This window comes from Equus caballus, chromosome 18, assembly GCF_041296265.1.
Source record: "Equus caballus isolate H_3958 breed thoroughbred chromosome 18, TB-T2T, whole genome shotgun sequence".
In the NCBI taxonomy this organism is placed as follows: Eukaryota; Metazoa; Chordata; class Mammalia; order Perissodactyla; family Equidae; genus Equus; species Equus caballus.
In genome coordinates, this window is record NC_091701.1 from 50,150,445 (window position 1) to 50,172,366 (window position 21,922).

The following is a 21,922-nucleotide window of genomic DNA, read 5'->3' on the forward strand; positions in this document are numbered from 1 at the left end:
TCTAATGCAGTTAGTCTGTCCTGGAAATTCTTAACACAAATTGAATTTTCCAGAAGCTAAATAGCTATAAGTAGCATTGCTAAGATCTTTAAATAAAAATATATTTTTTCTGGCAGTGAGTTTACATTATTTCTAAGCCAAGGTCTAAGACTGTCCTTAGCTGCTATGGTGTTTTTTTGGTCTTTCAAAAGCAGCATAATATTTTATGATACGTATTTACTGATTTTCTAAAAGCACCATAAGCTTTCTCCATTTTCACATGAAGATTATTGGAATGAGCTTTAAACAGATTGAATTACCCATAACTAGCTACAGATATTACAACAGGATCTCTGTACTTTCTTTTAATATTTTAACACCCTCTGTCTGACCTTTGTATAAATCGTTCATTAGACAATACTTGAAAATTTTGTCTGCACTGTTAGTAGATACAGGAGCTGATACAGTGAGAATTCGCATGGCCACAAGAGTAGCTGAAGATTAAAAGGAAAAAGCATCTGGTGGTAGATGGTCCCTACCTTACACTTTTTCTTTGTTGTATTCGTTTCTACACCATGCTACTTTGTGGTTCCAAACTAATTCGTGACTTTGCATATCCCTGAAATTTTACAATTTATCTTATGAAACAGTCTGTGTAAAATGGAACTTAAAACAACGTGGTGCATAACCATAAGAATGTCTGTAGTTGCTAATAATCCTAGAGTGATCTTCTGTCTTGCATATCAAGCTGTTTATTTAACTATATTCTTTGGATGTCTATAAGCACCACAGACACATAATGTCCATGCCAAAAACTCATTATCTCTCTATCAAGTTTCCTTCTATTCTTTTATTATGTGTGTGCATCTCTGTGTGTGAATGTGCATATGAGCATACCAGTGTGTGTTTTGGTATCACTGTCTAACCATCTGCACAGCTGCCCAACCTAAACACTTAGCAGTCATTTTTGACTTCTTCTTACTCCTTGTAGGTATAGTGGACATCACCAAGACTCTCATTTAAACCTTCTAAACATCTTAAAATAGCCTCTTCTATTCATGTCTGCATCTTCATGCCACCATCATAGTTCAAGCCATTGTTATCTGTTGGCCTCTTACCACTGGTCATCACACTCTCCGTCAGTCACTCTCTACTACACGTTGGTTCATGTCCCCTGTCTTAAATCTTCCCACCCCCAGTGGCTTGCCATTCTCTTCACATAAACTTCAAACTCCTGAAGCTGATTTACAAGGCCCTGTAGCCTCATTTGTGTCACCTGTCCTCTGCGTTCTTTGTCCCAGTGATTCCATTCTTTTTCACACTGTTTCCTCTACCTAGAACACCATTTCCTTCCCATCCCTAGTTTATTTGGCTAATCCTAATTCCTACTTCATTTTGTAGATCTCAGTTTAAACATCACTGCCTAAGGAGAGTCTTCCTAAATTGGAGACTAGTTTTATCGGTTCTTATTGGTTCTTCCTGTACTTTTCCTACTGTAACCTGTTATTTCCTATTATAGCCCTTATCACACTTTATCTTCTTAGATATTAATCTTGGTGGAGAGATAGACTATATAAATCTTGATTTATTTATCAGCGTATTCTCAGAGCTTACAGGACTACCTGACCCTTAGTCGGTGCTCAATAAATACTTGTTGAGAGTGAATATCATTTAACATTGAATCATTGCTCTTTATGTCTGTAGTGAGGAAAGTACCAGTTGGGTAAAAATAGAGATCCACATAATTCTATTTCATTAAAGATTCCAAGGTGTTTTTTGCAAGAACAGTAGTATTTAAAGCAGTGTCAGGAAAATAGTGATTTTGATTAATTATATTCTGCTTATTCATTCTCTGGTTTCAGTTAAATAGAATAGTGATTCTCAATGTTTAAAAAACTTCTAAAATTCCAGCATTCCTAAGCACTGTCCCATCATTATCAATGGCTCACCAGCTCAGAGTGGTGGTAGTTGTCAGGGAGGGCTTTTCTGAATCTCAGGTGTTGGTAATTTGTAAAAGGCCTCTACTGCCACTCCCTCATTGAGTTATACCACTTGTATCCTATAGAGAAGCACTGAAAGAGAGCACACTTAACTTTGTGGGTCCTGTTCTTATATATTGTAAAATTTAAAAGTTGGGTAAAATAATTTCATGGACTGAAACCTAAATTTAATATATGCAAATGGAGAAGTGCTATAGAATCCCTCCTCACTGATGAGTTTGACAAGTAGGTGGTTAGTTGAAAAAGTTGGTTAAAGTGAGGAATCGTTAAAAAATGTATCTTAAACATTGCATTTTAACTTAAAACACAGAAATGCATGTTCATTCTCTAGTCTTTTAGGCGAAGCATTTTTAAGGTATGGTTTTCTTGACTGGAGTTCTCCCTCGTCTTTCTTTTATATACCAAATCTGTAAAGCATCATTTGTGATTTCTAGTTGCATTTTCTTTAGGGTTAGAACTTAAAGGTCTTTGTGAAGCAGTCTGAGTATAAAATCCTTCTAGGCTTTTATGATTTTTCTCCTCTAAGACTTTTTGGCTTTTTCTTAGGCCCTTTTATTCTCTCTCAAAAGTTTATGATCCAGTTTTTGTAATACCTCTCTTTATGTATTCATGTTTTATCAGTTTAAGTACTTTTAATTTAAATTTTATAATTAAAATAACAGGAATAATTAGCATAAACAAATAAAAACTGACTCTGGATAAGCATATACTTCGCCTTATGTGCTAGGGAATAGGCTGCTAGCTTTGAGCATTCTGTGTATTATGGGTATAATTTATTTTACAGCAGAAACGGCAGGGCTCGTTTGTCCAGTGACTCAGTTAAGTTGAACTAGGTTAAGAGAGCTAATGCATATATGCTATGACTTTTAATAGTGAAGATTTTGTACAAGCCTAACTACTCCCCCCGCCATCCTGCCAGATGTATGTAAACTTTGGTTTTTTTTTAAGGCTTAAGAAGTTTATGTGTGTTTTTGTTCTTTCATTTTTGAAATACTGTGTTTGCTAAAAAATTGTATTTACATATTTGACTAGAAGAAAGCAATTAAAAATATAGATTGCTTAAATCATACAGATTTGATTGATAGGATAGAATGAGATTAATCTAGGGATAAAAATGTTTTATTGATTGGAACTGAAAATACTCCATTATGTCATTAGAATCAAGCAATTAATAAGGTTTTATAAACATATAGCTAGCTCAATATCATGTAATATTGTTAGACATGTGGTAATAATTACTATAATGTGTGCTAAGAGTTATGTGAATGTTTCATTTAATTCCCTTAAGATATGTCTTTTTCCATTTTACAGATGGGAAAATTGATTTGGAGTCTAAGCAACACACCTAAAGCCATATGGGTATTAAATGACAGGCTAGGGTTTGAATTTAGGTGTGTCTGATTCCAAAGTGTATATAGTCTGTATCGTTGGTAAAGTTTTCTTTTTCAGCTTACTTATTTTGGGGCTGTGTGTATTTGTTTTAGATGAAGAAAATAGTTTACATGTTGTAGTGAACTGTGGAGAAGCATTACTGAAGAATAACACTTATTGGCCTCTCGTCAGTGATTTTATTAATATCCTTTCTCATCAAAGTGTGGCTAAGAGATTTTTGGAGGACCATGGTTTGTTAGTTACATGGATGAACTTTGTATCTTTCTTTCAAGGTAAGAATTTTACTTTTTTTTAGTTTCATTTTTAGTATTAGTTTTTTTAGTTTACAAAATGTCTAATGTTAAACTATCAAATACTAATTAAAAGATAATAGCACATCATTCAGGTTATGTGTGACATGTCTCATTTTAATTAATTGATATTTGTAAGTAGTTTTATAAAGTATTTATGAAAACAGAGAGTTATGAAAAATGTCAAACTATTAAAAAGGCAACAGGAGTATAATTTTTTTAGCATTTTAAATCATTAATCTAGAAATTTCTAATCTATTCTCCAAGAGAGATTCATAACACTTTCATAAAAATTTCAACTAGCACCAGTTAAAATAGTTTTGACTTTCTTATTTAATATATTCAATTGTGTTCTATAAGGAAGAGACAATTCACCAGGTGTTTCCAGTTTGTAAAGAATTTCGAAAGGACTAGATTATTTTATTTTTATTTATTTATTTTTAAAAGATTGGCACCTGAGCTAACAATTGTTGCCAATCTTTTTTTTTTTCATTCTTCTCCCCAAAGCCCCTCAGTACATAGTTGTAGATTCTAGTTGTGAGTGCCTCTGGTTGTGCTATGTAGGACGCCACCTCAGCATGGCTTGATGAGCAGTGCCATGTCCGCACCCAGGATTTGAACTGGCGAACCCTGGGCTGCCAAAGTGGATGTGCGAACTTAACCACTCAGCCATGGGGCTGGCCCCTATTTTATTTTTAATAATTTACTTATTTCTAAATGTGTCATTTTTGCCACTTGTGTGCATTACAGTGTGTTTGGGAGTATTTTATTTAATTTTTAATATGAATACTTGCATTTGACAAGGTTTATGTCTATTTTAATTTTTGCAAGGTATGAACTTAAATAAGCGAGAACTAAATGAGCATGTGGAATTTGAGTCTCAGACCTACTATGCTGCCTTTGCTGCTGAACTTGAGGCCTGTGCACAGCCAATGTGGGGGCTCTTATCACATTGCAAAGTTAGGGTATGTTAAAAATATTTTTGTTAATTTCTATATTTACCTTTAAAATAATTTAAGAAAAAGATTTGTGAAAACATTCATTTGTTTACTCACATATAGTAGTGTGCAATATTTGATTCTGAATTCAGCTCTGTGAAAGCTGACCTGAGACAGTAATTATTATTCTTAGGCAGGTTGGAATTCATTTATATTATCAGATCTTTCTAGCCTTCCCTTATTATGAATAGTCTTTGGAACTTTATATGTCTCCACATTCATCTTTATTGTTTCATTTTACCCATTATCGGTTAGTTGCCTAATGCCTCTTGCCTTTCAATGGATGAGAATAGTTCTGAATAAAATCTACACTTTTAACATTCCAGGCATAAAATCAGTATACATTTTATAAAACTTCCAGTTATCTATAAAAAGAATCTAAGAGTAGCATAGCAGCAACATAAATTATTATAATTGGATAATAAAATACTCACTTGTAATTGCATGTATTTATGTCTTTCTATACAAATATATATTTTACTTTCACATTTTTTTTTTTTTGAGGAAGATTAGCCCTGAGCTAACTACTGCCTGTCTTCCTCTTTATGCTGGGAAGGTCTGGCCCTGAGCTAACATCGTTAGCGTGCCCATCTTCCTCTACTTTATATGTGGGACGCCTACCACAGCATGGCGTGCCAAGCAGTGCCATGTCCGCACCCGGGATCTGAACCGGCGAACCCCGGGCTGCCGAGAAGCAGAACGTGTGAACTTAACCGCTGCGCCACCGGGCTGGCCCCTTACTTTTGCATTTTAAAGTATTGGTTTGATGGATCTCTGGTATCCTTGGACTGTCCAAGAAAATGGAACTGCCTGACCCCACTAAACTAAAGTCTTGACTAAGATTTTGCTGTATGGATCCCGTGCAGCCCAGCCTGCTAGCTTGTACCAATAAGCATGCTGGATAAGATTTGTAGTGGAAATATCTTGAAGCCCTGGATTCTGGTCTTGGCTCTGCCTCTTTCTACTTAGGTGACTTGGTTAACTCATTTAAAACTATTTGAACTTCTCAGTCTTTTTCCTTGTCTTTTAAAAAAGAAAAGGAAACAAAATGGAAATGGGACAGCAAAACCTGCCCTTCCTCACAGGGTCATTATGAGGCTCTCTTCCAGGTACTCTTTAAATGTGTGTGTTCCTTTAAGCAGATTTATATTTTCTCTCATGACTTCAGCCTTCTCCAAGTGCAGATGACTCACAACTTTGTTACAGTCTAGTCAGGTTCAGATTTCTGACAGCTCTGGTTATTCATGCAGATCTCCTTATAGGTACATGAATTTTATCAGATCCCTAACTGACTTTTAAAAGTTGTCTATCCATACTGTGTCCTCTATGCCATTTAATGGTATCTTAAATGACGCAATTATTCAACGTAGAAACCGTCTCGCCTTGATATACCAGCTGTGTTCAACCTGTAATCAGATACCATGAATTCCCTCCTCCGTTCCAGAAATGTCTCCCTACCACTTCTTTCCTCTATCTTAATTTATTTCTTTATATTTTAAAAATCTGGGTTGTTAAGGTAATTTCTTAACTGGTTTTCTTGCCTCTAGATTCTTCCTACTCTAAACTGTCCCAATACTTAAGTTACTTTTCTAAGCTCTGTGCATATCTCTCCTTTGCTTAAAAATCATTCAAGTTCTCATCTGTCTACAGGGTAATGTCTGTATTTCCTAAGAGGCATTTAAGATCCTCCACAATTTGCCCTCAGCTTGTCTCTCAGAACTATATCCTCTCTACCTCCGTGCTTTCATTGGATTGATTACCATTTCTTAACATGCAGTGTCCTTTCTTGGTTCCTGTGCTTTTGTTCAAGCTAATCCCTTTTTTGACACATGCTCTCTCTCTCTGTTGTCCAGTGCTTCTCTTACTTGAGGATCATTTGGGAAGCTTTAAAAATATATGTGCCTAAGCCCCACTGTCAGAGATTTTGATTTGTTTGATGTGCAATAGGACCTCAGCAGTGATTCTAACCAGAGTGAAGAACCATTAGCGTTAGCTCTTCAAAAATTCTGCTCATAAGACTCAGCTGATATGTAATCTGCTCATTTAAGTTCTTTCAGTCAGATTTATGATTCCAGTCTCAGTATTTTCATAGTACCTTGTTTAGTCTTCTCTGTAGTGTTTACCAAAAAACTGTCATGTAAAATGAAGTTAGTTTGTTCATTCATAGAATGCTATTCTATGCCAGACACTATCTAGATGCTTGGATTTTTGGTGTTGAAACAAATAGACGTGGTTCTTGCTCTCTTGGAGCTATCTGATAGGGTAGATAGACATTAAGTAAGTAAACACATAGATTTATTTTGTAAGCTTTTGTAAGCATTCTATAGGAAAATATCAAGTTGCTATGAGAGTAATGAGTGTGGAGACTGATTAGATTTGAGGATCAGGGAAGGTGTTTCTGAAGAAAGAATATGAGGGAGTCAGCTATGTTAAGAATAAAAGTGGGGTTAGTGCTGGTAGGGGAGATAGAATGAAATAGACTACCTCTAGTAGGAAAGTGGTTGATCCTTTTAAGGAATTTGTGGCTGGAGCCACAGAATGGAACAAGATGGAGTTAGAGAGAGAGACAGGAATCAGATTATTAATGCAGGTCATTATAGATCATGTTAATGAGCTTTAGATTTAATTTTAAGGAGAAGGCAGTAAAGATTTTTAAGCAGGGTTTAATGTGTTCATATTTACATTTAAAAGATCATTCTGGTTGCTGAAAAGACTGGATTGAGGGAAGCCTGGGGGGCATTAAGAGTAGAAGCAAAATTAAGATGCTGTGACAATAGTCTAAATAAGAAATTCAGGTGTGCAATTAAAGATGCATTCAAGATGCGCTTTGGATATTGAAGATGTATTTTCAAAATAATCAGCAGGTTTAGTGATGGATTGTGTTATTGAGAAGTGAGTGAGAAGGACTTTTGGGTAACTATGTATGGAGGTAATATTTACAGAGGTGGAAAAGATGGATAGCAAAACATGTTTAGAGAGATCAGAGTTAGTTTTAGATATAAGTTTGATATGCCTGTGAAATATCCAAGTGGAAAGAGTGAATAGGCAATTGGATAGATGAGTCTCGTGCTCAAAAGAGAAGTCTGCACCAAGGTTATAAATTTTAGACCTTTGGGAATATAGTTGGTATTATCACCATCTATATGGCAGTGTGGTGAGGTGAAGTAGAGAGAGAAGAGAAATGGACCCTGAAGAAAGAACTAACATTTAGAGGTCAGAGAAAGAGGGAGGAGGAAAACAAGAATGTGGTATCATATAAGCCAACGGAAGACAGTGATTCAGGAGGGAGGATTGATGTGATGTTGATATGAAAAGATCAATATTTTAGGAATATTATTCTGACAAGTATGTTTAGGATGAATTTGGATTGTGAGGCTGGGCTTATGTTTATCCCTGTGACAATGAGAAATCACTGTTTCCAGGCATTAGTTTAATTTTCAGCTTTGAAGGCTAGGGTTGCACTATGTTATGGTTCCTGTAACCATAAGAAGTGAAGAGAACCAGAGAGAAAACAAGCTCATATGGTCCTGGTGGTACCTCAGAGAGTAGTTTCTCAGTTGAAGGATCATCTGGTTCTAAGACAAGACGTTCTCTTGATGAGCACCTGCACTATGCCAAACATTGTTCTCATACTATATTCTTATCTCATCCTCATAGCATCTCTTGTAAAGTAGATAGTATCATCCCTTTCTTTCAGAGGTTAAACAACTTGCTGAAGTTCACATGCCTACAAGTGGAAGCTGAGTTTGGAAACAAATCCATCTGATTTCAGAACCAGTGCTCTTTGCTACTTTGCTATCATTATCTAATAAGCAAGAATGTCTAGAGCTTTTTTAGCACCTGTGTTGTCAGCTTCAGAAATTTAAACTAGAAAAAAAGCTTATTTGAAGTAAAAACAAGCTATTTATATTTATGTTCTCTAATTATAAAATATAAAACTAAAGGGAACTTCACCTGACAGCTTTCTTTCTTTGTATGATTGTCCTGAATGCTGTTTGGTTCTGGAAAATTCTAAGGGCTAGTTAAAGAAGTAATGCTAGATTGGTAAGAGATTAATAGATAGATTGGATAGATTTGATTAAGGGGTGGCACGTTTCTAAAATCTTGTTAATTTTTGTTTTCTGAACAGAACAGATAAGCTCTAAAATGTCCATCTAGTGGCAACTTTAGGTTACTGCAGACTTGACGGAAGTTGTGTCTGACCATGACTCTTTGGAGCACTTAACCACTTGTCAGAGTGCTAGAATATGACATGGAACATTTTACGTACTTTATTTCATTTACTTCTTCGTAACAGTACTAGGGGGTAGGTAGTTTTATGCCCATTTTTACACGTGGAGAAATTGAGGCTCATAAAATTTAAGTAATTTGCTCAAGGTCATAAAACTAGTAAGTATTAAGTCAGCATACATACTGAATTTTTTGGAGTGGGTGTGTTGGTGGTGGAGAGAAGGGAAAGAGATGATCTGAACATAATTAATATGCTGTATTTAGGAATGGAATTACCTGGTCAGCTTTTTAAAAACTCTTGATGCCTACTTTTCAGATGGTTCTCCAGAAAGGTTGTATCAGTTTACATTTGTGCCGAGAGGGTATAATGGTACCCCTTTACCCAAACTCTTGATAAAATGGGAGAAGATTTGGTTTTAGGTGTTTCTTTATTCATGAATTATGTGCCACTTTAGCTTGGTTCTGACACATTATTTATGGGAACTTATAAGTGCGATTAAATTTTTTTTAGTAAGAGATAGGGGACAGAATGTGCAAAATAATATTTTTGTAAAGATAACTCTCATAGGATAGATTAAAACAGGATGAGACTGTTGGCAAGGGAACTAGATAAGTAATATTTAGTTTGGATGGTAGCAGAACTAGGAGTGAACCTACATGATAACGAGAAAGACTAGGACATGGAGACTGAGCTGGGTGAAGGAGAAGTCAGCAATGAATGTGAGACTTGTAGCTTTCTTTAAAGGCGCAGAGTAATTTATATATGTAGTTGAAGAGTTTAATCTGTTGGACTTTGATGGTACCTACCCTTTTATTATACATGATGTCCCCAAATGTCTTTTTTTAAAAACTTTTTTTATTGAAATAAAATTCACATAATGTAAAATTCACCATTTTAACCATTTTAAAGTGTACAATTCAGTATATTATAGTATATTCACAAAGTTGTGCAACCATTACCACTAATTCCACAACGTTTCCATCACCTCCTAAAGAAACCTTATACCTCCCAATTCCAGCCTCTTCTTGTCCCCTGGAAACTGCTGATTTCCCTTCTGTCTCTATGAATGTAGCTAATCTGGACATTTCATATAAATGGAATCATAAAATACCTCGTCTTTTGTGTCTGGTTTCTTTCACTTAGCATAATGTTTTCATGGTTCAACTATGTTGCAGCATATATTAGTACTTCATTCCTTTTTATGGCTGAATAGTATTCCATTGCATAGATATTCCACATTTTACTTGTCCATTTTTGAGTTGATTCTATTTTTTGGCTACTATGGATAATGCTCCTGTGAACATTTGTATACAAGTTTTTGTGTGAACATATGTTTTTAATTCTATTGGGTACATGAGGATAGAATTGCTTGGTCATATGGTGACTGTATGTTTGTCTTCAAAGTGGCTGCACCGTTTTACATTTTTACCAGCAATGTGTGAGAGTTCCAATTTCTCCACATCTTTGCCAACATTTTTTATTTTACATTTTTAAAATTGTAGCCATCCTAGTAGGTGTGAAATGGTATCTCATTGTGGCTTTCATTTGCACTTTTCTAATGACTGATAGTGTTGAGCATCTTCTGCTTACTAGCCATTTGTAGATCTTCTTTGGAGAAATGTCTCTTCAAATCCTTTGCCCTTTTTTTGGGTAAAGAATTTATTTTTCCTTTTTTTCCCCAAAGCCCCCCAGTATATAGTTGTGTGTTTTTAGTTGTGGGTCCGGCCTGACGAGTGGTGTCATATCCATGCCCAGGATCCGAACTGGCGAAACCCTGGGCTGCCGAATTGGAGTGCACAAACTCAACCACTCGGCCATGGGCCGGCCCCTGCCCTTTTTTTTTTTTTTAAAGATTGGCACCTGAGCTAACAACTGTTGCCAATCTTTTTTTTTTTTTCTGCTGCTTCTCCCCAAATCCTCCCAGTACATAGTTGTATATTTTAGTTGTGGGTCCTTCCAGCTGTGGCATGTGGGACGCCACTTCAGCGCAGCCCAATGAGTGGTGCCATGTCCATGCCCAGGATCCGAACCAGCGAAACCCTTGGCCGCTCAAGCGGAGCATGCGAACTTAACCACTTGGCCACGGGGCCGGCCCCCTGCCCATGTTTTTTTAAGAGATGCTATCATGATTTATTTTTCCATTTAACTTAATACTTGCCCGTCTATTTCTCCATAAAACATTATAATTTTCTTTCACAATACCCTTATTTTGAGTGGCACACACTTAACCTCTCTTCTTGTAAATCCTGTTGCAAGCTAAGATATTCACAGGCTTCTTGTAGTACTGATATGTTCTGCCCTCCTTTTTTTATTTTTTATTGTGGCAAAATATCATAACATAAAATTTACCACTTCAACCATTTCTTGTTTGTTAAGGTGAACCTGTATTGCGCTGTATTTCCCTCTTAGCACTACTTTTGCTGCATCTCATATGCGTTGGTGTGGTATGTTTCCATTTTCATTTGTCTCCAGATATTTTTTTATTTCTCCTTTAATTTCTTCAATGATCCATTGGTTGGTCAGTAGCATGTTGTTTAGTCTCCACCTCTTTGTCCCTTTCTTAGCTTTTTTCTTGTAATTAATTTCTAGTTTCATGGCATTATGGTCAGAAAAGATACTTATTATTATTTTCAATCTTGTTAAGTTTATTGAGGCTTCCCTTGTTTCTCAGCATATGGTCTATGCTTGAAAATGTTCCATGCACACTTGAGAAGAATGTGTATTCTGCTGTTTTTGGATAGAGTGTTCTATATCTATCTATCAAGTTCATCTGGTCTAGTTTTTCATTTAATTCCACTGTTTCCTTGTTGACTTTCTTTCTGTTTTTTTTTTTTTTTTTTAAAGGTTGCCCCTGTGCTAACATCTGTTGCCAACCTTTTGTTTTCCTTCTTCTTCTTCTCCCCAAAGTCCCCCAGTACATAGTTGTATATTCTAGTTGTAGGTCCTTCTAGTTGTGCTGTGTGGGATGCTGCCTCAGCCTGGCTTGATGAGCCGTGCTAGGTCCGCACCCAGTATCTAAACTAGTGAAACCCTGGGCTGCTGAAGCAGAGCACACAAACTTTAACCACTCAGCCACCGGGCTGGCCCCTCTTTATTGACTTTCTGTCTGGATGATCTATCCATTGATGTGAGTGGAGTGCTGAGGTCCCCTCCTATTATTGCCTTGTTGTTAATGTCTCCTTTAAGGTTTGTTAATAGTTGCTTTATGTATTTTGGTGCGCCTATGTTGGGTGCATAGATGTTTGTAAGTGTTATATCTTCTTGGTGGAGTGTCCCTTTGATCATTACATACTGCCCCTCTTTGTCTCTCTTTACCTGTCTTATCTTGAAGTTTACTTTGTCTGATATAAGTATTACGACATCTGCTTTCTTTTGTTTTCCATTAGCTTAGAGTATCGTCTTCCAAACCTTCACTCTGAGCCTGTGTTTGTTGTTGGAGCTGAGATGTGTTTCCTGGGGGCAGCTTATTGTTGCATCTTGTTCTTTAATGCATCTCACCACTGTTGTGTCTTTTTATTGGAGAATTCAATCCATTTACATTTAGAGTGATTATTGATATATGAGGGCTTAATGCTGCCATTTTTTCACTTGTTTTCTGGTTCTCCTACATTTCCTTTCTCTTTCATCCTGTATATTTTGGACTACCAATTCTGTTAGGTAGTTTTTTTGTGCTGATTTTCATATTTTTCTCCTTGTTTATTATTTGTGTCTCTGTTCTGCTTTTTTGTTTAGTGGTTACCAAGAGGTTTGTATGCAAAATCTCATAGATGAGATAGTTCATTTTCTGATGGCCTCTTATTTCCCTGGACTAAGTTGATTCAGTCCCCTGCCTCTTCCCCTCCTGAGTTGTTTTTCTCACATCTTATTCCATCTTGTGTTTTGAGTTTGTGGTTAAAATGACAAGATTATCTTTGTTTTTGGTGTTTTCCTTCCCTTTATCTTTAATGTTCTACTTGAGTATTTGCTAACCTGTTCTGATAGCTACAATTTTCTGATTTTGTCCACCTGTTTATCTCCTTACTCTGGCCTTTGTAACCTCTTTATTCTTTTTTTTCAGGTATGAGGGCCTTCTTGAGGAGTTCTTGTAGAGGGTGTCTTGTGGCAATGAATTCCCTTAGCTTTTGTTTATCTGGGAAAGTTTTATTTCTCTATCTTATCTGAAGTATATTTTTGCTGGATAGAATATTCTTGGCTGAAAGTTTTTGTCTTTCAAAGATTTGAATGTCGTTCCAGTCTCTCCTAGCCTGTAAGATTTCTGCTGAGAAATTGCTGAAAGCCTGTTGGGGTTCCTTTGTAGGTTATTTTCTTCTGCCTTGCTGCCCTTAGTATTTTTCCTTTGTCATTGACTTTTGCCAGCTTCACTACTATATGCCTTGCAGTAGGTCATTTTACATTGATATATTAGGACTCTGTTGACTTCTTTCATATGGATTTCCATCTCCTTCTCCAGGTTTGGAAAGTTCTCTGCTATTATTTCTTTGAACAAGCTTTCTGCTCCATTTTCCTTCTCTTCTCCCTCTGGAATGCCTATAATCCTTATGTTGCATTTCCTAATTGAGTTGGATATTTCTCGGAGACTTCTTTATTCCTTTTTTTTATTTTTAAAAGATTGGCACCTGAGCTAACAACTGTTGCCAATCTTTTTTTTTTCTGCTTTTTTCTCCCCAAATACCCCAGTACACAGGTGTATATTTTAGTTGTGAGTCCTTCTAGTTGTGGCATGTGGGGCTTCACCTCATCATGGCCTGATGAGTGGTGCCATGTCTGTGCCCAAGATCTGAACCAGTGAAACCCTGGGCTGCTGAAGCAGAGTGTGTGAACTTCACTGCTCAGCCATGGAGCTGGCCCCTTTTCATTTCTTTTTAGTCTTAGTTCCCTTTCCTCTCCTCGTCCATCTGAAGCATTTCTATATTTCTGTCCTCGATGTTGCTGATTCATTCCTCTATGATATCAGCTCTGTTTTTTCAGGGAATCCATGTTCTTTTTATCTTATCCATTGTGTTTTTCATTTCTGATATTTCTCATTGGTTCTTCTTTATAGTTTCAGTCTCTTTTGTGACATAGCTCCTGAATTCATTGAACTATCTGCATTCTCTTAACTCGTTGAGTTTTTTAATGATAGCTATTTTAAATTCTCTTTCATTTAGGTTATAGATTTCTGTGTCTTCAGGATTGATTTCTGGATACTTGTCATTTTCCTTCTGGTCTGGAGATTAAATATATTTTTCATTCTGCTAGAGGGCATGGATTTGTGCTCCCAAATTGTGGTGGTATTTGATCACCACTTCCACCTGTCGCCACTGGGTGGGGGTCAAGAGCTGCATATTCTGACCCTGCTGCACTCTGAGGAACAGCTCCCCCATGCTGGGCAGGGGGAGGTGCACTTTCTCTTTCCTGTGGGATCTCGGGGGCTTCTTGCTCTACCCTTGCTATCCTGGAGTATTGGCTTGATGAAGACACCCCTGCAATAGCTAGTCACCTCTGTGTGGGGCTTTCTACTGGGCTGTGAGCAACCTAGGTGAGCTATGGTGTTCCTGCAGAGGGCTCCTGCTCCCTCCCCCCTTTCCTCTCAGTATCCATGTGCTATCCCTGGGTTGCTGCCCTCTGGGGAGGAAGAGAAGCTTTCTCTTACCTTGTTCCACTTCCTCGGGGTTGGGGGCGTGCTCCAGCACCACCACCTTCTGACGTATGGCTGCATGGGTCTCTCAGACATCTTTTGTGTTGGCTGGATGTCCTCTGTTGGAATATGAATGTCCTTTTCATTATATCTTAGAGGGGAGAGTTTACAGAGAGAGCTCACTCCTCCACGATGCTGATGTCACTCTTCCCACTTCAACCATTTTTAGGGGTGCAATTCATGACATTAAATTGATTCTCAGTGTTGTCCAACCATTACTGCTATCCATTTCCACAACTTTGTCATCATCCCAAAAGAAACTGTACCCAATAGTCAGTAACATTAGGGAACTTAAATATTTTTGAGATCTCTTGAAATGGAACTCCCTTTACATCTCAAATCTATTTCAGCTTTAATTCATTTTCAGGAATATATTGAATAAATGGTAGCATATTGTGTTCTTTAATTTTCATAGTTGTCACTCTTTGTTACTATTTGTGAAGGGATGATTTCTTAAAATGGCAATATGGTTATTTTGAAAATACATATGTATTTTACCAGTATATATACAATGCATATAACTTATTTCTATGTATTAAATATAATTTGAGGTTGGAAATATACATATTTATATACTGTAAAATTTATAAAACTTATTCTTTTAGGAGACTCAAGAATATACCCGAAATGTTGTTAGATATTGCCTTGAAGCTCTTCAAGACTGGTTTGATGCTATTAACTTCGTAGATGAGGTATGTTTATTTTTGATGTATGTAAAGCATTTAAGAAAAGAAGTGTTAGATCTTATTTAACATTGAAAATAATGTATATCATTTCATGGGATAAGGGAAAGAAGTCAGAATGAACATAATATCATTAGACTTTAAAAAGGAGAAGTGGGAGATCAATTCTTTGACATTTAGGAAATTCTACAGTGCACTTATCATATTTGTTTATTTCCTAGGGAATGGCATAATTTCTTTTTCTATTATTAAATGTATATGTGTCAGTATGTCTCAGGAGTGAAAATTAGTTTCATCTGAAGAGGTAAAAGTGACAGTGCAAATGTGAATAGATAGAGGAGTTTAATGGAAAGACTATCATAACTTTATTAATTGGTCAGTGTTCTCTTATAGGCTTGAACAAAGGTAGTTGGTAATAATAATGAGCTGAGAAGCATTGGCACAGAACATGCTCTGTATGAATTAAACAAGGGCTTGCTTTTAATTTGTCAGCCAAGTTTCCTATCTGAAGCCCCTTTTATTCCTCTTATGAATTGGGGTCAAAATATTCCATATGCAGAAGGAAGAGCATGTTTCAGACAGCTGTAGGCCCCCATCTGATTTCTGAACCCTGGACAGATGGAACCTCTGCTGTCTTTTTTGGGGGAGGGGGGAGGACTTTTCTTTCTTTCTTTTTTTTAAAATTTTGATACATTCACAAACTTACTGAAAAGTTGGAAGTAGAGTGCAAAGAACTTTCTTTTCTTAAATCATTTGAGAGTTAAGCTGTTAACTTGATGCTGCCTACCTCTTTCTAGATGCCCTCCTCATCCTGCCTTGGCTCTTATGCCCCATGTTGGGTCCTTTGCACATGTGGCTAATCTCCTCTTCTTGCTTGAATTTTGATTTCCTGTTCCAGGCTGCCTCCCTCTGTCATTGTCCTCTTTACCTTTGTCAGACTAACTCGTCATCCCAGGTCAGCCCCCACATGGATACCCTCCTCATCCTGATTGGCTCTGACATACTATGCTGGGCTGCCCTGCTGTGTGGATGCCATTTTGGCTCTGCTCAGATCTAACTCCCTATGCCAGGCCACACCCCCCTTTGTTAAGCCACACACCCCTTTCTGTGTAGATACTCTTTTCACCCTGAAAAACCACTGGCATCTCATACCACCCCCTGCACACCGTTGCCTTCCTCACCCTGGTCTCTGACATCCCTTTTTGGTCTTCTCACCTGTAGATGCCTATTTTGCTCTATTTCTTCCCTTACTCCGCACCTCCCCCCGCCCCCACCATGGCTTTAGCTCTGAATTGTTCATGAAGAGAGGAGCCCCCTGCTATCTTTAACTCTAATCTTTCATTCCTTAAACTAATTTATGTTCCATCCCTGATCACCTGTCCTTCAACATTTGTGTCTGCTTTTAGCCTTTAATCTGGCTATTTTGTCCATTTGGATTCTGATTCTACCTTTATCAAATCACCGTGATTCTTATCTTGTCTAAATGTTAGTCTTTAAGCTTAAACTTTGTTTATTTAAATGGTGATGAGGCAGTCTTCAGAGAAAACATTCTCCAGCCTTCACAGAGCTCTATCCTACTTTCAACCTGCTTTCCTCCTCCTTCACCACGTCTAGGATTAGTCCCTCCTCTGCAGCTTCAGCTGGAGCTTCTCTTCGATCCAGTTCTCATTTGTATTTAAAACTTGAGGAATTATTGTTGAAATGGTAGCATCACTAAGTTAACAGAAAGGCTGAAGTAGGGGAAAATTATTATTACACACAGAAGGTTGTGCCGTAAGTGTTTGGCATGAAATTAATCCATGGTTGAACTCAGGGGTGGAGTTAAGGACAGTTAGAATCATATATATTATACAGAGCAGCTGAACTCAAGGAAATAGTACCTTTGTTTTTCACACAGAAATATCTTAGGACGATATGGAATGTTGTAAAGAATTTAAATAGGTTTTTTAATAGAAAAGAAAATAAATATAGAACTTAAGGAATCAAGCAATATGGTATGTTTTCTATGGTGTTTAAAAGTACTTTGTTTCTTAAAGTGCTTTGACATATTTGTTCCTCAAAACAACCCTGTGAAGTAGAGAAGATGTTATTATCTCCCCTTTTTTGTAGATGTAAAATGGAGATGCAGAGATATTAAATGACTTGACTATAGTTATATAGCAGATTACTGGTAGTTCTGGGTCCCACGTCTCTCAGCTCCTTATCTGTAGCATTTCAACTACACTGCCTCTTGACAGTGGAAAGAGCTTTAGAGTCAGTCAGACCTGAGTGTAAATTGTGGCTCTTTTACGAACCAACTAGCTATATGATCTTGGACAATTTTTTTTCTAATAACCTTCACAAGGGTGCTAAGGTCCTTGACATATACTATACAGGCATATCTCACTCATTTTATTGTGGTTCGCTTTATTGCACTTTACAGATATTGTGTTTTTTACAGATTGAAGGTTTTTGGCAACCCTGTGTTGAGCAAGTCTGTTGGCGCCATTTTTCTAACAGCTTTTGTTCACTTTGTGTCTCAGTCACACTTTGGTAATTCTCAGATTACTTTAAACTTTTTCATTATTATTATATCTCTTATGGTGATGTGTGATCAGTGCTCTTTGATGTTACTGTTATAATTGTTCTGGGGTGCCACAGACTACACCCATATAGGATATCGAACTTCATCAATAAATGTTGTGTGCGTTCTGACTGCTCAACCAACCAGCCATTTCCCTGTCTCTCTCCCTCTCTCTGGACCTCCCTATTCCCTGAGATGCAACACTATTGAAATTAGGCCAGTTAATAACCCTACACCTGTACTTCAGCTTAGGGCTGTAGTCAGAGCCTCTTATCACCCTGAATATAACAGTAGAGTCCAGACTAGCTCCTCAGTTCACTACTTGTCAACTTTAGAAAGTCACTTAAGTTTTCTAAGCTTGAATTTCCCTATTTATAAAAAGGAATATTAATAGTTCCTACTCTGTAGGGTTCTTGTGAGGATTAAATGAAGTAATGTGAATAAAGTGCTTAACATCGTGAGTTGCACATACTAAGTGCCCAATGAATATTAGCTGTGAGTATTGCTGTTATTACTATTCTCATGTTTGGTGTGCATGCATTTGAAGATTCCCAGTTGGCTTACTGTGAGGGGAATTCTATTCCATCCTTTGTTCTGTGCTAGATGCTTCAGAGGATTCAAAGTTGAGTGGTATACTATTTCTGTCTTCAACGAACTTGCATTTAGGTGCTTAAAATGGAATAATTTTATCTACAGTGATTTTCTTAAGTTATATCTTCTAAAATTTTAAGTTTTGATAAATATAGAAGTAAATCAAGGTCAAAGTGTGGTTTTAGCGTTTTAAAACTTTCTTTGAATTTCTGTAAAACATTTTGACTTGTGGATTTTGTTTTTTCATTCCAGCCAGCACCTAACCAAGTCACTTTTCACCTGCCACTACATCGTTACTATGCTATGTTTTTGAGTAAGGTAAGACTATCGCTAAACAATTCTGGGTTTTTTTTTTTTTTTTGCTTATTGGGAAATAAGTATAGAATAAGTAACTTTTTTGGTCATAATTTTTAGGCTGTGAAATGTCAAGAACTAGATTTGGATTCTGTTTTACCAGATCAGGAAATGTTAATGAAGCTAATGATTCACCCACTCCAAATTCAAGTATGTATTCAGGCTTTTAAAAAATTTTGAATTGAATTCCTTGTTTGAGATGTTCTTTATTTGTATGCCTTTATTATTGTTATTATAGCCAAAATGTTTGAAAAATTGCTTATTTTTAAACTTAGTTCTTATATTTTTGCCAGATTACATTTGGGTATTTTTTGTTCTGTGAGACTTACATTTAGTTATAACTTCCCCAGGAATTCTTTTCACTATATTTGTTTATAGGGGAGTTTTAACATACTACAGCACTGTTTTGGGAGTCAGGAGACCCATCAGATTCTAGCCTTGATGCTACCACTATTTTATTATCTGTGTTGCTTGGGGTAATTCACCTGCTTGATTCTCAGTTCCCCATCTGTAAAATGAGAGAAGAGAAGAGAGAGAAGAATTAGCCTGCACACTAACCACATTGTGGTTTTGTTCAGTTCCAAAACTGTGATTTTGTGGGCCAACCTGTTAGTGTACATTAGAGGGGCTTGCACTTCACTGTCTTTTTCCTGGTGATTTTAGATTTGTTAATCATTATTGAACTTCAACTCTGGGGATTAGGAACAAGTAAGAGATGAAGTTTTATGACTATGCTTAGTTTTGGTTGATACAGGACATAAATACATTGAAGAATTAAATCTTAATATAGTAAGATTTATTCTACTCTGACCCTCTCTTACCTGCCAGTTATTTGGAAAATGACTAGTTTAAACTGAAGGTTCAGTTAGGGTGAATTAAAGATTTAGATTATATTCATTGCTTTGAACAATTAGCTTTGTTTTATGCTTATTCCTGTGTTTCCTTAAGCATTATGGATGGTTTTTCTTGAGGAGGAAAGAATTAATTATGGGTCAGCGATTCCTCAAGAAAGATTTCAATGAAAATTATTATAAATATAATCGAGTCATCATGGAAAACTAACCCGTGTATAAACTCCAAAAGAAGAGACTATATAAAGCATAATCATCATTTTAAAATGTAAAATTATGTATTTGAATTGAGTATCTTTAACATCAGGCAGATTGTCAGGCTTATTCTATGATTAAGTTGTAAAATATTTTGAAATGATTGTTCATTATAACATGATTTTATGAAGATTGCATTTAGATGACTTCTTTGTCCAAGTCACTTAATTTTTATTTTACTAGGCAAGTCTTGCTGAAATCCACAGCAACATGTGGGTAAGAAACGGTCTGCAAATCAAAGGACAGGCCATGACCTATGTTCAGTCTCATTTCTGTAATTCCATGATTGATCCTGACATTTACCTGTTACAGGTAAGCCAACTTGATAATGCAGAAGTTATACTGTAGAAGTGTCTCATTTGTACCTCTGGGATTTTAATTTATAGAAGTGCCTAAATGATGACCCAGAGAGGTCAATGCTATTGAAAGAAGAATTTATTACTTATAATTCCCAAGAGAAGGGGGCATGCCATGTCACACAGGACCATAGGGGAAGCATTAGACTTTGGTAAGGAGGCAGAAGCAGGAGAGAAGGGAAAGCCTAGAGCAGGACCTTTATTGGGGTTTCCATAGGAAAGGCAAGGCAGAGCAGGGGAAATAGTTTAGGACTGGCTCCTTTGAATAATTCTGGTGGGCTTTGGGGGCATAGGAGCTGTCCCCAGCGATCTGGTACCTGGCCCTGGGTTGATTTAGGGCAGGGGGAATATTGGCTTGGTGTGTGAGAATTAGTTAAAGTAGGTGATTGACTTGTTTGTAAGAGGCTTGCACCCAAGTAAGTTGTTTATTATCCTTAGGAATTAGCTAGCTCTGAGAGGGATAGTCTCTGCCCAGGTCTGTAAGGCCCTGCGAGATGTCAAAACATTATAAGATACAGAAAATAAATAACATGATTAATACAAGAAGTAAACCTGAGTATTGAGAAGTAAAATTCGGTGTTTTTTTGGTTTGCTTTTTTTTAAGGTTTGTGCTTCTAGACTTGACCCAGATTATTTTATTTCATCTGTCTTTGAAAGGTAAGCATAATTTTATTAAGACAGGTATTAGGAAGTGATTGCCATTTAAGTTAATTTTGTTTTAACTTGAAAAAATTTGTCTCAAATATTTCTTATCATAGATTTAAGGTAGTGGATTTGTTGACAATGGCTTCACAACATCAAAACACAGTACTTGATGCAGAGCATGAGAGATCCATGTTAGAAGGCGCTCTTACATTTCTTGTGATTCTTTTGAGTCTTCGTTTACATTTAGGTAAAAAACACTAATCCTAATACTTGGGTGTTAACTATCCTCCTCCTTTTTCTCCCCTCTCCCTGTGGTAGTAACTGGCTTATGGGAAAAAGGAAAGGATGTGGATATATTTAAACATTGTTTCAAGCTCTTGATGTGTTGTACAGTTGACACTCCTTTTAGAATATCTTTAAAAAAACCCTTTACTTAAGGGAACAACAAACAGCACGATTGTTAAACTACATTTATATTTGGGGCTTTGCATTCTTTGCTCTTTAATTTTTGAAGCATCTCATTTTTGGTAAAACAGCTGAATAAAATATGTGGTAAGTTGTTTCTTTCTAATATGTATTTATTCAGATTTATTAATTTTGTTTTGAATTATTTTAGGAATGTCCGATGATGAAATTCTCAGGGCAGAGATGGTAGCCCAGCTGTGTATGAATGACAGAACACATAGTTCATTGCTGGACCTCATATCCTTTTAAAAGTTTAATTTTCTCTTAGTTGCAGGATCTAAATAATAAGTAATTTCTGTGGAATAAAGATATATCACTTTTTTGATTAAAATTTTTTTTTCCTTAAGATTGGCACCTGAGCTAACAACTGTTGCCAATCTTTTTTTCCCCCTCTGCTTTTTCTCCCCAAATACCCCCAGTATATAGTTGTATATTTTAGTTGTGGGTCCTTCTAGTTGTGACATGTGGGACACCACCTTAACGTGGCCTGACGAGTGGTGCCATGTCCGTGCCTGGGATCTGAACCAGCGAAGCCCTGGGCTGCCGAAGTGGAGTGCAGCAACTTAACCACTCGGCCACAGGGCCGGCCCTA

At 36.8% G+C, this 21,922-nt stretch overlaps 1 protein-coding gene across 9 annotated transcripts in view; it reads left to right on the forward strand.

Moving 5' to 3' along the window:
- Positions 1–21,922, forward strand: part of UBR3 (ubiquitin protein ligase E3 component n-recognin 3) — a 222,596-nt gene that overhangs the window by 64,778 nt on the left and 135,896 nt on the right. For all 9 annotated transcript variants that reach the window (XM_023623102.2, XM_023623103.2, XM_023623105.2 and 6 more), the window contains 9 exons: positions 3,464–3,643; positions 4,493–4,626; positions 15,173–15,259; positions 18,657–18,722; positions 18,819–18,908; positions 20,048–20,176; positions 20,825–20,877; positions 20,979–21,112; positions 21,482–21,567. In XM_023623102.2, coding sequence (XP_023478870.1) covers positions 3,464–3,643; positions 4,493–4,626; positions 15,173–15,259; positions 18,657–18,722; positions 18,819–18,908; positions 20,048–20,176; positions 20,825–20,877; positions 20,979–21,112; positions 21,482–21,567 — 959 coding nt within the window. The remainder of the gene's footprint in view (positions 1–3,463; positions 3,644–4,492; positions 4,627–15,172; positions 15,260–18,656; positions 18,723–18,818; positions 18,909–20,047; positions 20,177–20,824; positions 20,878–20,978; positions 21,113–21,481; positions 21,568–21,922) is intronic.